The sequence below is a fragment of the Thermobia domestica genome, chromosome 8, assembly GCF_964235325.1.
Source record: "Thermobia domestica chromosome 8, izTheDome1.hap1.1, whole genome shotgun sequence".
In the NCBI taxonomy this organism is placed as follows: Eukaryota; Metazoa; Arthropoda; class Insecta; order Zygentoma; family Lepismatidae; genus Thermobia; species Thermobia domestica.
Window position 1 is genome coordinate 19,688,012 of NC_137461.1, and position 17,384 is coordinate 19,705,395.

At 35.7% G+C, this 17,384-nt stretch overlaps 1 protein-coding gene across 1 annotated transcript in view; it reads left to right on the top strand.

Annotated features, from left to right (window-relative positions):
* Window positions 1-17,384, top strand: part of LOC145692753 (phenoloxidase 2-like) — an 87,225-nt gene that overhangs the window by 13,413 nt on the left and 56,428 nt on the right. The window contains exons 2-3 of the mRNA XM_081768195.1: window positions 6,192-6,285; window positions 9,704-9,847. Of these exons, the coding sequence (XP_081624321.1) occupies window positions 6,217-6,285; window positions 9,704-9,847 (213 nt within the window). The 5' untranslated portion in view covers window positions 6,192-6,216. The remainder of the gene's footprint in view (window positions 1-6,191; window positions 6,286-9,703; window positions 9,848-17,384) is intronic.

Genomic DNA, 17,384 nt, shown 5'->3' on the forward strand with positions numbered 1-17,384 from the left:
AAATTTTAGACCTCTACAATTATAATAACGCAAATTGCAATTGTAGATCTCTGACTCCACAGTCCAGTACGATAACCGTATGGCCACAGAGTACGGGGCAGACAATTTGCATTTCAATAATGTTTTAGTATCCCCCGTTATTTGTGTGTCGATTCAAGCGCCATCTGTGAAGATACTGTTTTCAGTTCTGGGTCAAATCACTGTCCCTTTCTCTAGAGAATCCAAATGTGGAATAAGAAATGAGGGTTGTCGTTTAAAATTTTAAAGTTACCTCCCGTGCTCCCGAAGGGGGTGGGGTTAGGAGGTTGCGTTTGGTATCATTGGATAGCTTTTTCAAAACTAAACGTGTTTTTATTTCTTTTGCTGATCTGTATATTTCGCGAGATATTGGACCGTTCCGGGACTTTTGCCGTAACCTCTCTCTCTCTCTCTCTCTCTCTCTCTCTCTCTATATATATATATATATATATATATATATATATATATAATCGACATTATCTCGATAATTGAGATGAGAGGTAAACACTTCCTGAAAATTAAATGAAATTAAATCTTGTAGCTTTACGTCCCATGGTTATGTCAGCTAGACTAAAGGAGATGGTGATAATGAGAAGTGAATGAAAGAATTGAAAGAAGAAAGTATAAGGAAAATGGATAACCCCAAGAAATACCACACGCACGGTGTTTGTCCATTACAAAGCCAGCTTGGCGCGAACTGGGATCCAACCAGGTTACCCCACGCACCAGAGGTGAACGCTATACCAATGCTCCTAATAACAACAATTCGTATATATTTGGTGGTACTTCTAGTAGGTTATTCGTTTGTATGTATCCTTACCTATTTGGAGGCAGCGGTGGCTCAGTGGTGGCCGGTGGGTGTAGCCGAACAGTCTGTGGCGTTAGGCTGATGATCGTGAGGTGAAGCTCATTGGGAGTTCGAGTCCCTCTGAAGAACAAGGGTGGAATTTTAACTGTCCTCGATGTTTCTGTGTTCGTGTCCCTGTCGTGTCTAGTAGTCCTGAGAAGTGGTTAAAATAGAAAAAAAATAGTCAGGATTTTTTTTTAAAGTGATAGAGCGTTCACCTCTGCTGCTTGGGATCCCAGGTTCAAACCGTGCTCCCGCCAAGTGAACTTTGTGGTGGACAAACACCGTGTGCATCGGTTTTCTCGGGGTTCTCCCGTTTCCTCCCACTTTCTTCATTCCACCATTTCATTCATCTCTCATCATCACCGTTTCCTTTAGCCTAACCGGCATAATCGTGGGACGTAAAACTCAAAAATTTCATTTAATTTTTTCTTAAATATTTGGTAATTCCTTTTAAAGATTAAAAGCAACACCTAATTTGCGATTGTTTCCAAACATCTGAATATTGTTGAGGATGGTCAATATGTAAAATGATGTTATTTTGTGCGGAATAAGGAAGTACGGTAATATGAAATAGGAATCGGTTATAAGAAAGGACTTTGATTTGCCAAAACTCCTATACATATTTATCCTCTCTATGTGTGTCAGTCCGTTTGTCCGGGAGACAAACAAATCTCAAGAAATACTTGACGAATTTACCACGAAGTTTGATCAGGATGTAGGGGATTAGAAGTTAAGAATTGAGTTTGTTTATGAAGGCGACATTCTAATCGAAAATGGTGACGTCCACCATTTTCAAAGAAATGATATGAATGATTTGGTTATTTATGTCATGTTGGATGTTTATCTATGTCAGGGGTTCTCAACCTTTTGCACCGGTGTACCACCAAAGCATATTAATTATAATACTACTATAAGTCGTACGCACCACCAACGACATTTCGCGTATCACCAGTGGTACGTGTACCACAGATTGAGAAATTCTGATCTATGTTGTTATGTGGATACAAATGATATACAGTAAATGATGTTACTTTAGTTATTTCAATCCCCCTTAAAGCAAGAAATATTGATATTTGTACTAATACTGCAATGAAACTATCAAAGTACCAACTCTGCACTATCTTATTATATTATATTATATATATTATTTATTTTATTAATTAATTTACTTATTTACTATAGTTTGTAAATTGAAGAAATTTAGTTTTTAGTAGTTTGGCAGTCTAAAAAATCATTCGTATAACCAGGGCCGTATTTACGCATGGGCCTCAGACCAATTTTTTGTCATACCCTTGTTCAGGAAGTTTTAGAAATTTATCATGGATGTGCATATGAATATGAGATCATAGACTAGTGGTTAGAGCAGCATTTCCTAACCGGTGTGCCGTGAATGGGCCGCTGGTGTGCCGCGAGGAATCGAAACAAAATTAATAATTTTATAGCAATCAAATTGCAAAACTTAGGGGAAAATGTATATTTGTATTTCACATTACTATGAATCTACAATTTTAAGTTTGATACCGGGTTACTGTTCTGTATATTTCTAATGTTGAAAAAAGTATTTGTTATAATTGTTATGGCCATTATTGCTTCTTTATTATTTCAGATTATTTTGTAACTTAAAAATTTGAAATATCAATCAATCCTTTCGACAAATTACCTACATTTGTGTGTGTGTGCGTTCGTTATTTAGTGATCTTCCTTCTTGGTAAAAGGTTGGATACAGTTGTTAAAAAGAAAGCGTATTTTTAAAAATCTGAGTCCAATATTTCATTGCAATTGTTTTCTCTAATTAGAATGAAAAATAAGCATAATGATTTACCAAGGGGGGGAAATCAGTGAAGGATCTTTCTTCTCTGTGAGATCAATAATCAAAGAAAAAATACCACTGTGTTTTATATTTACAAATAATAATGCCTATAAGTGTGCCGCGAGAATCCAAGTAACATCCATAGTGTGCCGCAAGCTGAAAAAAGGTTAGGAAACGCTGGGTTAGAGCGTCTGACTCACGTCCGCGTGGTCCCGGGTTCTATTCTTCCTGGTGTCTGGTGCTTCCGGTCCCAGGTCCGGCCAGTTGTTCAATTTTCGGCGTCCATCCAGTATCGTGAGGCAAACTTTGAGAGTCCCGTCAAAAAAAAAAAAAAAAAAAAGCCATTAGTCTAGAAATCTTCTTGTATGCCCTTTAGAGACAGAGAGACGCAGCGCGCTGGACGTAGTTTGCCCGGTCGCTAACAGATGGCATTGAAGTTACTCAGGCCCAGAAAAAGGGATGTTACGCCAAGTAGCTTATGTGAATATTACACGGGATTTTGACATTTGTAAATATACAAGTTAAAAGAACCTGTTTGGTTAGAAAGCAGTAATTATTAACGGTTTAGTTATGAATTTATATTGAAATGATTTTATAGGTAGAGTCTAAATACCGGTTCAGGCGAGTCTTTTCCCTTTCACTAGTTTATTATAAAAACTCTTTAGTAGGCTACAATGTCCTTGATTTACAAAGAATAAAATAGTGTCTTTTCTTCTTATTGACCAGATGAAGGAGATTGGTGTTTTGCACGGTGCCCCTTCTCTCAAAGCAGTCTCCAAGGCACCTTCACTGCGAAATTAAAATACCACTAATTTTACAGTAATTATGTGATATCTTCAAGTAGATAAAAAGATAATCGAAAAGTGAATCACGACCTCCCTAGACGATGTTATTTTGCATGAGTTACCGTTATCACGAGTTACCTAGTAGCTTTTTGTTTGCTTTTATTTAGAAACGCGAAAATAAATACCGATTTTCTAAATGGCTGGAAATCGAAAGCAGATAAATGAGTCGTGATAACGGTATCTCACGCAAAATAATACTGTCTAGGGAAGTCTTGTTCCACTTTTCGATTATCTTTTTATCTATTTGAAGATATCACATAATTACTGTAAAATTAGCGGTATTTTAATTTCGCAGTGATAAGGCCTCTTAACCCTCGCACAACCAAGCTCAAAATCATTACATAAACGATGAAGTGGGGGACCTGAGTGACCCCATTAGAAATTTAATTAAATTTGTTCTTATTGCTCTTTTTTCTTTATACAACTCCTGTTACAGGGTCTATATGCTTATTTTTACTTGATAACATTCTGTTAAAATATACATGTAACTCCGAACATTACTTTCATAACAAAGTTTTAGTAATATTTTTTTTTTTTGTGTGTGTGTGTGTGTGTGTGTGTGTTACTATCTACATTCTACGTCTCACTACATATCTTCTTCGCAATTTATCCTTTCTTCATTCAGATTTTATGCACAGTTGTTACGCTTCACAGCTGTTACAGTCTTTCTGTGCCTCCTACATGTCCATCGCTTACAGGTTTCGCATTTAACCTTTGACTTTGTATCCTGCTTTTTGTTGCACATGAAACATCTTCCTCGTTTAATTTCGTTCTATGCTTTTGTTTCAGTTTCATCATCAGACATATTTTTTAGGCTTCGTCCAATAAAAGGCATTATCGAAACCTCAGGAATGGCGTTTCTGTCTCTCTTTTGATAACTCGAATAATTGATCAATATATATCGATCTATCTTCCTATCTATTTATACGTTCTTCCGTCCATGCATACATCTGTCTATATATCTATCTGGGCTGGCCTGTAGTGAAATCGGTCGAGTGTCCAAGTGTTAATTCAGCGACCCGGGTTCGTTTCCTGATGGGTGAATACAAGGAACTTTCCGCCTGAACGGTCCAGAAATGAATACAAGGGTCAATTCTAGGGCCAAACCGGTGCTCATAAAGCTGCTGGGAATAGCTATACGCTGACCACGTGCCACTCACAAAAAATCCGCGTGGCAGGTCTTAGCCCTTTAGGGCTGTTATTCCATGTGGTTTGGTTTACATATCTATCTTCCCTGTTTGTATATCTCTGTCGTGCAAGTATAATCAATCACAGATGTTCAGTTATTTTTTGTGCGCGTAAAGATATACTGCTAATTCTAACGAAAGATACCTTCTCGGCATTTACTGTGTGAGGCTGAAGACAAGAAGGAAAGTCTCAGTAATGAATACCGACCCCAGAATTCGAACCTAGAACTTCCCAATTATACAGCATGGGCGATTATGCACTTCGTATTGATCATATAGAAACATCAATATTTTTAAAAAAAAAAATTATTCTGATATTTACATGGCGTAAAAAGTAAACTTATAATAAAAGAATATAAAAACCTTACCTTGATAAATTTGGAATGACTTGCAAGGATAAACAACGTGTGGAAGAGTTAATTCTTTGTAAAGTTCCTGTATGGGAGCCTGCAGACGGGAACTGTGAAACTGACTCCAATCAAGGTACTTTGTATTGCAAATATTTCTTTTATCAGCAACTTAATAAGTCTTCATAAGGACCATTAATGTTCATGGGGTACCTTAGGTCCCCCACTACAACCAAAAGTGAATACAAAACTTTATGTGGTGTGAAGGTATATAGTGGGGGACCTTAGGTCCCCCAACGCTTATAACAAATAAACCAAGAGCTTCGTAGGAATGACCATCACATGAGCATATGCATACTTCGAAAATATTAACATAGCTAAAGAAACAATGCTCTAAGAAAATAACACACAAAATGGTTTTAAAAAAATAATCTGGGGGACCTTAGGTACCCCACTTGGTCGTGCGAGGGTTAATCTTGAAGGAAAAACCCCTTAGCCCAAGGCAGCTTCGTGAGGTTTCGGTTGCGATGAGGATCCCTAGTCCACTGCGACCCCGGAACAGGTGTTGGTTAGTTGATCAGTGTCAGACTGATGCCAGGTCCTTCTGTGGTCCCTCTTTTATTTGTCCTCTTCGGGTGGCTCATCCTCCTTCGGATTATTTCGTGTGGCCCGTCTCCTTTCGGTTTCCTTCGTGTCTTCGTCCTTAGTGTATCGTTATACATGTGCTTTTGTTGTGATGTGGGGATCCTTACAATATTCACTATTTCTCTTTTTTCCATTGTTGATACTATATTCTTTGATCATAATTTCAAAAACCTTTTCATTGTTTACTAACTTCCAGAATCACTTGCACTTTTAAAAGCTTATCGTTCAGCCGCCAGCTCAAGTAATTTATGACTCTTTCGGTATGGCAAAACTTGTATTATTATTCACACACTTCAGATATATTATCAGCCTAATGTCATGATTAGCTATTGTCTAAAAATTTCTTCACTGCAATTCATTGATATTTTCTCGGGGAGAGAGGTATTTTTATAATGGTCCGGGACGGCAAAAAATGCAAAATACAGCCCTGTGAGTATAACAGACTTTTGCAATTGTATAATTTACAACATGGTGCATTTTATTTTTCAGTAAATCTAAGGCAGACACTCCGACGATGAAGGGTCTATTCCGTGTCTGCCTTCTGGCAACCATTTTCGTACTTATCGATGCAGGAAATTCTAAAGTAAGTATTATAATAGAATTTGAATTTCCTAGATATTTATACAGTGTGTCCATAAATTTATAGCAAATTTTTGCATAAAATTTCATGTTATCAATTATATGCAAATCCTCATTGCTTATCATTAATTAACTTAAAATATACCTGTTGCAGTAATTTTACTACAGTGTTGCCAGGGGCTGCGTTTTTATCGGAAAACACCCATTTTACGGACTTGCACTAAATAGCCTTTTTATATGGCAACATTGCATCAACCTTGTCACATTTTCGTATCAATGGATAAATGATGCATACTGCATATATACACAAGGATTCACCCACAGGAAACAGTTTTCTGCAACTGAATATTGATTTTTTTTTTTTTTTTTACACTTTCGATACTTTCTTTCGTTACTACACAAAAACGTTACAAATTCCAACACTGGTCATGATCTCGAAACTATCTACATAGAATATGCTTACATTTGTTTGAAGTCTCAGGTCTTTATCATTCTTAAATCAAAAGATATACGCAATCAAACTTTGGGTTGCGCAACTTTACGGACACACTTGTATATGTGTGGGTGCGTTCATTTTATACCGTTTATAGACACAGGTACATGCAAATACTTTAGAACTTTGTTTTTTTGGAAAATCCGAATTTTCAAAAAGTTATTCCTCTCACTGTGTTATAATGGAAAACAGTATCATATATAATACAATCAAGATTAACTTAAAAGAAAGGAAAATGTACATCTATGAAAGAAGAAGAATTTTCTAAAAGACTAGGAAGCATATTTTGAAACGAAAATAAGGATCATAAATATCTTATTAGCTATTGTAACATTATCTACTTCTTATGTACATAACTAACAACATATACAAAATATAACGGATCCGAGGAAGACAATGATAATCGCCTCTTCCGGTGAAACTGAGTAATTAGGTGGAACGGATTGATTGATTGATTGGTTGATTGTGTTTTACGTCCCTTTTCAGCAGCCAGGATACGTGGACCTACTGATTAACGTGAAATCCACACCACATGAGCTCCCGCCGAGAATTGAACCCGGGCCTCCTACGCCAAAGGCGCGTACGCTAACCACTTAGCCACGGAGAAGCTCAGTCGAACAGATTGAGATTGAACCTCAGAACAGTATGTAGATAGTTTAATGTTGGAAAAGTACCTATGAAGATAGTAGGAAAAACTTGTTTTGTACGTGTTTTGCATTGCATGTGACCGCGTGAATTGGGAATTGTTATTGGAAGTTCTAAAGAAAGTTGGGTTGGAATGGAAAGTTCAAAGATTCATAAGAAACTTATATATGAACCAACAAGGAAGTGTTAGAATAGGAGAGGAAATGACAGAGAAGAGTGCAATTAGAAGAGAAGTCCGACAGGGATGCAGTCTCTCGCCTACATTATTTACTGTCTATCTAGAGGAAATAATGAAAAAGAGCCTATAAAATGAAGACGGCATTTCGATAGGAGGTAGAATGATTAGGTGTATACGGTTTGCAGATGATATGGTGCTTGTTGCAGAATCTGAAAAGAAAATCGGAGAGTTGTTAGAAAACTCGAGCAAGGGCTGTTAAGAACATGGGATGAAAGTGAATATTAGAAACACAGAAGTAATAATGATTGCAATGAAGTGGTGGATGTCAAATATAGAAGCAGGAGGGGGGAAATAGAACAAGTGAGTACTTTTTGATATCTGGGTAGTACTATTAGTAATGATATAAGATGTGAACCTGAAATAAAATCAAGGATAAGAATGGCGAAAGAAGCCTTTAAGAGGAAGAAAATAGGTCTACTATTTTGTGGGACTCTGAATAAAGAGTTGAGAAAAAGACTCATAAGATGCTTCGTGTGGAGTATAGTACTGTATGGATAAAAAACATGGATATTACTCAGAAATGATGACAAACGAAATGATGGCAGCTTTCGAAATATGGGTGCGCAGAAGAATGGAGCGAATTAGTTGGGTCCAGCGGAAAACGAATGAGTGGGTGTTAGAAATGGTGGAGGAGAAAAGAACAATTTTAGATATTATTAAGAGGAGGAAGAGAAACTGGTTGGGACATTGAATAAGTAGGAACTGTATCATGAGGGACGTGCTAGAGGGTATGATGGCAAGGAAACGAGGTAGGGGCGAAGGGGGCTACAATTGATGGACTATATCAAAGCAGAAAAATCATACGTGAAGACGAAGAGGTTAGCGGAGGACCGTGGAGCATGGAAGCTTCTCAGTTGCAGCAAGTGACCTGCCAGTAATAGCAGAATACCTATGATGGTGATGATTACATTGCATTGCATTGCATTGCATGGGAATTTTCAACTTGTTTTCCCACTTTACTTGAAAGTAAGAAAAAAATATTTATCATTGTCTTTCTCTGAACCGCTCATTCACTACAAGCAAATAAATAATTTAACTCAAGTTAACAGAAAAATGTGTAAGATAAGTTTTGTCTTCAAATGGTGGATAGAAACTACTTTAAAATTTAAGCAACTTGAAACATTGTGCAAAAAATTACTAAAGAATCTTAACTTGCGAAACAATTAGGTAATCGCTGAACACTGTGTTTATTAAGATATCTCTATTGTTTTAGAAGATATGTAATATAATTTGATACATTTAAATCAAATATAGTCGACATAAATTTATATCTATGACTTTTAAGTAATCAGGGGACTCTCGATTCAGCCTTTCTGCTCCCATTTTTCCCAGGATACTTTGCGGTCGGTGTGACTTCAAGTGGAGATATCGCCAAGGATGTTATAAAATAGAGGATCTGCCCATACCACAAAATCGCCACAGCCATACGTATCCTATGATTGGTAATTTTTTGACCTGTGAAAGATTATTCCGGATAATTTCTTCTCACTCCTCTTTGTACACTTATACGTGCAGCATGTAACCATTGTATAATAGAGCAACGACTTAAATAAATATAAACGACAGATACATTACTTGTCTATATGTGAAGCTTGCAATGTCCTGAGGCAACATATATGGCGGTATCGAGAGTAGGCCAATGCTAATTTTTTTTTTTTTTTTTTTGGTTTCATTCAGTTACTAAGATGAAGATACATAGGACAGATTCTCTACTTTATAACATTTTTGTGTATCGCGAGGTTCATTCAAGAGAATAATTGAAATACTGCATATGCAATTACGCTAGTTGGTATACTGTTTCAAGATGGGCAATAGTCCCTCCACATGACGTCATGGACAGGGAGCCAATCAGAACGCTAAACGCGAACTGGGGCTACCTGCTATTTTATATACCTTGCTAAGTAACGATTTATGGATGTTTAATAAAATGAAAACATTCCTCCTGGTTTCTCTGTATATATGTTAATTTTGCATAATAACAACGATGATAATACCAACTGTAAACATTGTAATATCATTTTGTACTTTATTTATTTATCTATTTAGAAAAGTTCAATTCAATGCAATGGACCATCAGTACGCAGGAAACAACAAATGGCGTCATTGTATCTTTTTTACCAAATGGACCAACCCTCCTTCATACGTTCGCCGGATAGAAAAGTCATCTTTGAGATCCCCCAATCTTATGTGGTAAGTTAAAACATCTATTTTCTTATATAGAACTAGAATCAAACAAATGTATTTAAACAAAGGTATGACAAAAGTATTTTAAAAGCCTCTGATATAAATATAAATGTTTATTCTAGTTTCTTGGTACTATAAGGCAGCCTTCTATTGAAAGATTACTTATTGATATGTGCATGTGACTATCAGTGTAATTAAGTCATAGTTAATTAGTTTTTTTTTTTTTTTTTTTTTTACTTATTATCATTCTCAATCCTAATTCCTGATCTGTCTCTTCAGTTCATGCGCCTTGTACACTATCTAATATTCAACCATAAAGCCATGTTTGCACAGCTGGCTTATTGGCTTCCGCCTACTGCCACGCCAACACCACGTTTGCTCAGCTGCTTATTGTCTTCCGCCGACTGCCACGCCACGTTTGCTCAGCTGCTTATTGTCTTCCGCCGACTGCCACGCCACGTTCGCCCTACTGGCCTATTAGGTTCCGCCTAATGCCACGCCACGTTTGCTGTACTGGTTTACTGGCTTCCACTTACTGCTTATAGTTGTTTATTTTACAATTGGCAGGTCAAGAACACACTTCATACTTATCTTTTCTCTTTCATTAACAACATTTATCATATCGTCTACGAATTATATCGTGGGTTGGTTTTGCAAGAGCGAAGTACAGCCAAGATTTCGACTTGTTGTTTATTCTAGCCAAACAGGTATTTGGTAGTAAATAAAAATTGTGACATTGACTCGCCAATTTAAAGAAATAGTAGTTATGTTGAGCTAGAACCTTCTTTTGGGTTAGAAGACTCATACATAGACTGGTCGTGAGGAAGTTTACTCTTTGGAGAATCTAAAATTCAAATAATGCTAGTCAGCAAATAACTCTGTATCAAATATTCATGAGTACTGGAACACTCCACGGATAAATAAGGATGCTAAATAATAATTATTTTTTACCTCTCGATTATATTGGACGATAAAAATATCCAATTTTTGGGTCTAGTGGAAAACCATCCTCCTTAACGCATCCAATGGATGGGCCAAGGTCACATGCACAACGTCACAAACTCCATACATGTTCAAAATACAGACTAAGGTGCTCAGTTAGTCAGGAGACAATGTGTTATTGAATAGGATCGTGTGAACACACCACTCGCATCAGGAGAACACACATATGCAAGTGTTTTTGCTTCAAGAGTTCAAACTGGACCATTCTGCATGTCTAACCTTAAAAAAAAAAAATGATCAGTACATTTGGACCAGTATGTTGGTGTGTGAACTTTCGTGCCGGTGACGAACATGCTCTGATTAGCACCTCAGGAACACTTTGGAAGCACGTCCTCGGAAAAGTGCTCCTGTAATTAATTGCAAACGAATTAGACATATTCCATATCCATGTCGTTCGACAACTGCACAATCGGTAAGGCGGAAATGTCGGACTTATGGATGTCACATGAGAAAACACCTGCCAACGAGCATAATCGTCTGCAGGAATGTAAATCTTTGAGTGTATGGTATAACTGGGAAGGGTTCCTCCGTTGGTTTCTCACTTAAGTTGAAAATGTATCTACTACAACAACTGTAAATGATCAGAACAGTTAATCGTGATCAATGCCCGAGATGTTTACGAAATTCGAGGCAAGTGTTGTTCATATGGTGGAGGTGAACTATCACGTCTTTATCTGTCTATATGAAATCATCACTGTGGATCGTTACATTGTTAAATTCAATTAAATACATCACAAAATTCTCCACAAGCATTCAGTTATGTTCAATAGACATGATGTTCTCATCTTGCAGAAAAATGCATGCTCACATGTCGCACAAAGTACAAGTAAACGGTCCATGAGTTGCAGTATGAAAAGTTTCCTCATCTACTGTATTCTCTTTATGTTTCTCTCACCGACTACATATTACTATACACTTCCCAGTATTTCGATCATTTCTTGGTACAAAATAACTTCCTGATGACCATCCGATACAACGTGGGCTTGAGGATTTCTTCGCCTCGAAGTCTTCAGACTTCTTGCTGAGCTATGACGAAGTATGTAGCTGCAGCCAGAGACTGCTTTATGTAACCAGGTGTTAGTCTTATCTTGCTCTTGGCATTTGTTAGTGACACACATCAGTCGGGCTTTTCAGTAGTATCAACTTAATATTTGGGAAATCCATACTTTAAGATACATAGTACTGTAGATGATGTACTGTCGAAACATGTTTTACATATTTACTTTTTAGTATAATATTGATACCTGTCATATCTCACCATATCTATTGATACCGTATATGATATATCCATTTAAAATCATAAATTATAGTTTTCTTTCACTTTCGTTTTATCTTTCAACATATCATTTGTCATGTTCTCGCAATAACTTTTCTCCTCAATCAGTACTCTAACCAGTTTATTTTATTCTTTTTAATTTCTTCCAACATTCCTTCTTTCCTGCTTTCACTAAGGGTAAAGACTTACTGAAGATACACCTAAGGGCTTAGGAAGCAGATTGCGCCCATAAGATTTGTTTTGGTCAGTAAGGGCCATAAATTTACATTCAAATGGCAAAATCACACGCTTAATTATGCTATAATTTTACTTTTAAGAACTCCAAATGCGTAGAACGAAGGCATTCTTTTTTGCTTGGAAGAATAAAATTATGGCTGAAGGTGAAAGTGATTATGATCATGATCACTGATCATCAGACTGATTATGATCAGGAACAATGGATGCTACCAAGCAGTGGCGTAGCCAGGAGGTCTGGAACGCCCGACATTTGTAGAAGTTGTTAATATAAGGCCTAAGATTGCGGTTTTATTTAAACTTTTTCCCGGGGTGAATCCCTGGACACATCCCAAATGAACATTTAGCCAGCGGTCCTCCTGAATTCAAATCCTGGCTACGCCCCTGCTACCAAGTGATATATTCTCTGACACATAAGAAAATGCATGTTTTCCGTGGGATACTATCTTTTTCCCATTACTACTAGAATGAAATCGCTACACATTCCTTGCTACCGTATCGCGATTTAATTAAATGTTTTAAAAGTTTTTAATTCTCAATCCCTAACCAAATTGATAACTGCATGATCTATCTCTTTGCAGTTCACTTAAAACACTATAGAAATATCGTAAAACTTAATAAAAGGAAAAAAGTTCTTTCACAGAGTGAAGCTTACGATTATTCCCATATACTTATAGCGTAGATGTTTCGTGTACCTTATTCCGTAGCTCATTGGATCCGAGTAGAATTCCCATTCTCGCGACCCGGGTTAGAATCTTCGCCTCGTTATTTTTTATTTTTATTTTATTATTGATCAGATAGGACTCCAGTAGAAAGAAACATATGGTTACAGTTCAAGGTGTGATTCGATATTCTGCAAGTATTTATTTATTTTTTTCTTGTCAAGCGAAAAATGAAGTAGAATTTTACATGCATAAAACTTCTAGATTTGATTGTTAATAAGAGCGATGAATAAGATTACAGCTCAAAATAAATTGAATTCTCTTCAATTGTAGTCCATAATTAGCTATGGTCAAGGAAATGGATTTAAGCTGTTTTGTGTGTGATCAGCACATTGACTTCGATCATCCCTATTTCTGGAACTAAATATCACTAATTTTGTTTTTTTCGTTTATATATAAAATTATCATCCTTTAGTCTTTAACAAAACAGAGATTATTGTTCAAATTGTCACTATGGGATTACATTTCATTATATAAAGAAATGAAATTAACTATATATATATATATATATATATATATATATATATATATATATATATATATATATATATATATATATATACTTAAAAATATCGAAAATAATATGACAGATATTATGAACAATTTTATAATAGAACTAAGCAATGTTTTATAATACACTAAACTGAATGAAATACAGGGTATTTGAAGTTAGCGGTAATATTGCCAGTAGATTCTGAAATACAAGTTTCTTGAACAGATTGGGACACTTCACCTTGAAATGTACACCTTGAATTTGATTCTCGATAGAATCTGAAATATGTTAAGAACTTTAAACCTTGAATAACGCAACACAAGTTTGAATCCCATGGTTGTAATTGTGTCGTTACAAACTCACTCTTTTTATATAAATCAACCAATCTAAAGCCGGATCTTTGTTCAAAAAGTATTTTCTCCTTTACGTATATTTCAGGGAGAACATTTTACGTCAACTTTTTATTAGCAAATGTAGCAACTGATCAAATTGAATAATGCTAAAAATAGCCTACTTCGCTTGCTAGAACTTATCTTTGGTAGAAGTTCATACACCAAATCTTTTTTTGGTTTTTCTTCGTTTTTTATTTTTTTATTTTTTTATTTTTTGGTTTCTTAGGTTTCTGAATACTTCGGAAGATTTTAACAGAATCCTTGTAATTATACATTTATGTTTGCTCTGTTTGATATGAAAAAAATATTTCTTATGAAGAAAATGGTCTGCAGAGCTCTTTGTAGAATGTCTGTTATTAGTTGTAGTAGTTGGTTTTACTTTAGCGTCCCATTCAGCAGCGAGGCTATATGAGATATGGACTTACAGGGAAACGATAGACTTCTACTGAGAATCGAGCTCCGTTTTTAGGGAAAAAATCTAACCACAGTCAGTTCCTACCCGTTGGGGTTAGAACATACCCTATTATTATACTGGTATTTGGAAGCAGTGATAATTTGTTACGGATTTCGTGACCTGGAAGCAATCACACTCGTGTCCCGGCATGACCGGAACAGACCTGGTGACGACGACACGTCATCATACGCACGATGAATTTGTACGATACTGTCAAATATTAAAGTTAATACATCATTTTTATATCAATAAATAACTTAAATAAAAAGACAGTAACAATACTATTAACGTATATCTACATAGTATATAAATTAAAAATATGTTGTCTATCATAACGAAAAATGGCTGAACCGTTTGAAATGAATTTTATTGACATAGTTAACCTCTAGCTTGGACTAGGTTGTTGAGATCTTGCTCGGGAGAGTACTCCCGGTAGTAGAAAGTAAATACACGATTCTGATTGGTTGGCGTTATCCGTATCTTGCTACGTAGCCTGTATCTATGTATATAACAGAAATCATACGCTTGTTGCTATCGGTCCTCGTGGCCGTGTGCGCTAGCATTTTAGGCTGGTAACAAGAATTGCTTTTGGCGAGAGTTCAAATCCGGCCGAAGGAAATTTTTCTATTTTTTTAAATCGTTCATAACACTTTTTTTCAATAAAATATGATGAAAAAAGTACTCAAAAAGGAGATTTGCTTACTTTTGGGGAGATTAGTAGTGGTAGTAGTAGCACAGAAGCGAAGATATATATATATAACTTTCCATGAAATTGTGAAAATAAAAAAATGATTTCCAACTCTATTCAGAAAGTAGGTATATTGGCACGTGTTTAACCGAGTTGTTTGCTACGCTACGTTATGCCTTCAGGCAAACTTCTGGCTATCGACTAGGTAAGTCTTAAGGCCCACCATGCAGAAAGAAGGAAAGAAAAAGGTATGCTTATTTTATGGGGAGAACAAAATATAATAGTCTATCTGCTCCTTGACATTAAGTGTTTGAAACCAATGCTGTTATGAATATCCATTTTTCTAATTTCCTTAAGAGACTAAAGAGAAACGTTAATTCTCCTATATATGAAAGAAAAATATAGTATCTCATATATCACACAGATAACGAAATAAAATAGCATATTTATCTACGCCTTGGCGTTAAGTGCTTTAAAATTGTTCAGAATATTTTTCCTTATTCCCATAATAAAAAGAAAAAATGAGAATTGTTAATTCCCATAGAAGAAGAAAGAAAAATATATTTATTAAACAAAAAGAATAAAATAAAATATATTTAAAATATATTAAAATAAAATATGACTAAACTAAGTAAAACGTTTACTCCGAATAGTCTCTGCAAGTAATTTGTAGAAAATTGTCAGAAGTAATGAACATAAACTATATTAGTTGTCAATTAATAGTGTAGCAAGTGATAGTTCTAAACTCAATAGAATATTCACTCTGCTTCATTTAAATAATAGACATTTTACAAAAATGGTCTTTTGGCTGTATCGTAAATATTTTAGTAAATAAATAAATAAAATACATATGTATAATTTAATCACCGCAACTGGATAGCTGATTCTGTGGGTGAAAATAATGAATATTACTACAAACTGTTACAAAGGTGGGGACCGCAGTGGCCCAGTGCAAGCCGGTGGGTGTAGCTAAGCAGCCTGTAATGTTGTCAACGGCTCGAGCGGCTCGGCTCACGACTCAGTCACCTCAACATACCGAGCCGGTTCGAGATCCATAAAAGTGATTAGATGCTAATACAATATGAAGTATATGTTCTATAAGCCTTTCCCACAATTCTACTGCTTGATTCTGAAATCAGTCAATACTAAGGAAGTTAATTATTCGTCCCTGACTAAAACTGTTCCGCGAAGACATCTTTAAACAAATCCCATTTTTATGGAACATAGTGAAATTGATCAAAGACAAGCGCTACAATTCGACTCAACTGACATTTGTGTGTATGTGCGGCCGTTTACCTGTTTCACAACTATCTTTTATTGTTTTGGTTTCATTTTAATGAAAATTGGCTTATGGTTTCAACTAATAATCCTATTGTTTGGGATTTAACTCTATCAAGAATAAGGGGTGAAAGCTAAAACACTCACCCTTTGCACATACACATATAAAACAATTTTGTGTTATAGGCAAAACAACTTGAAGATCATTTGATTAGACAAAACATAGGCTATTTTTACTTTAGGCCACCCGCATCATTCGAATTTGTTACGGGTGAAATTGGCAATGGATAAGCGCGTAAAAGGGACCAAGTTCCTCTGAACTTCGAAACTTGGCTATTTAAATATTATAATAAAATATGTTTAAAAATAACTTCCACCATATTGAGTCAATTTGATTCAATATGGCGTATATTTTCTTTGGGGCTTCTCGATCATCCCTATTAAACGAAGTCAATTGGGGCCAAGAGAAAAATGAAATTAACTTTTTCAGTTTTACGTCCAAAGATTATGCCCTGTAGATTAAGGGGGGCGATGATTGAGGGATGTGAATTATGATGGTAGACTTGGTGGAATGATAATGTGGGAGGAGATGTAAATACACCGGCTATCAAGAATTAGAGGTTGAATTACTTTACCCTGCCGTTTTAAAAAGATCCAGTATAACTTCTGTAAAAAGTATTTAATTTTTAAAGAATATGGTGCGAATGTAATTTGGAGTTTATGAACATGCCACACTTTTAGGGGTAAAATCAGTCAAGAATGACCAATCGCCCCCTCCCAATTATGTTCCTTTACAAAATTCCAAATATTTTGTAGGTTCCCAATTAACTCCGCTGTTTGGAATTATAATTGACCAATAATAAAGGAGTAAATTTTATTCCTCTTGTCATGTAAGAAGAAATATTTCGTGCAAATTAGAGTTTTGTGAAACATAATGTGTTTTGTTTGAAATTTGAGGCATAAAGTTATTGTTTTTAGTTGAAGTTGGAGGAATAAAAGGTGAA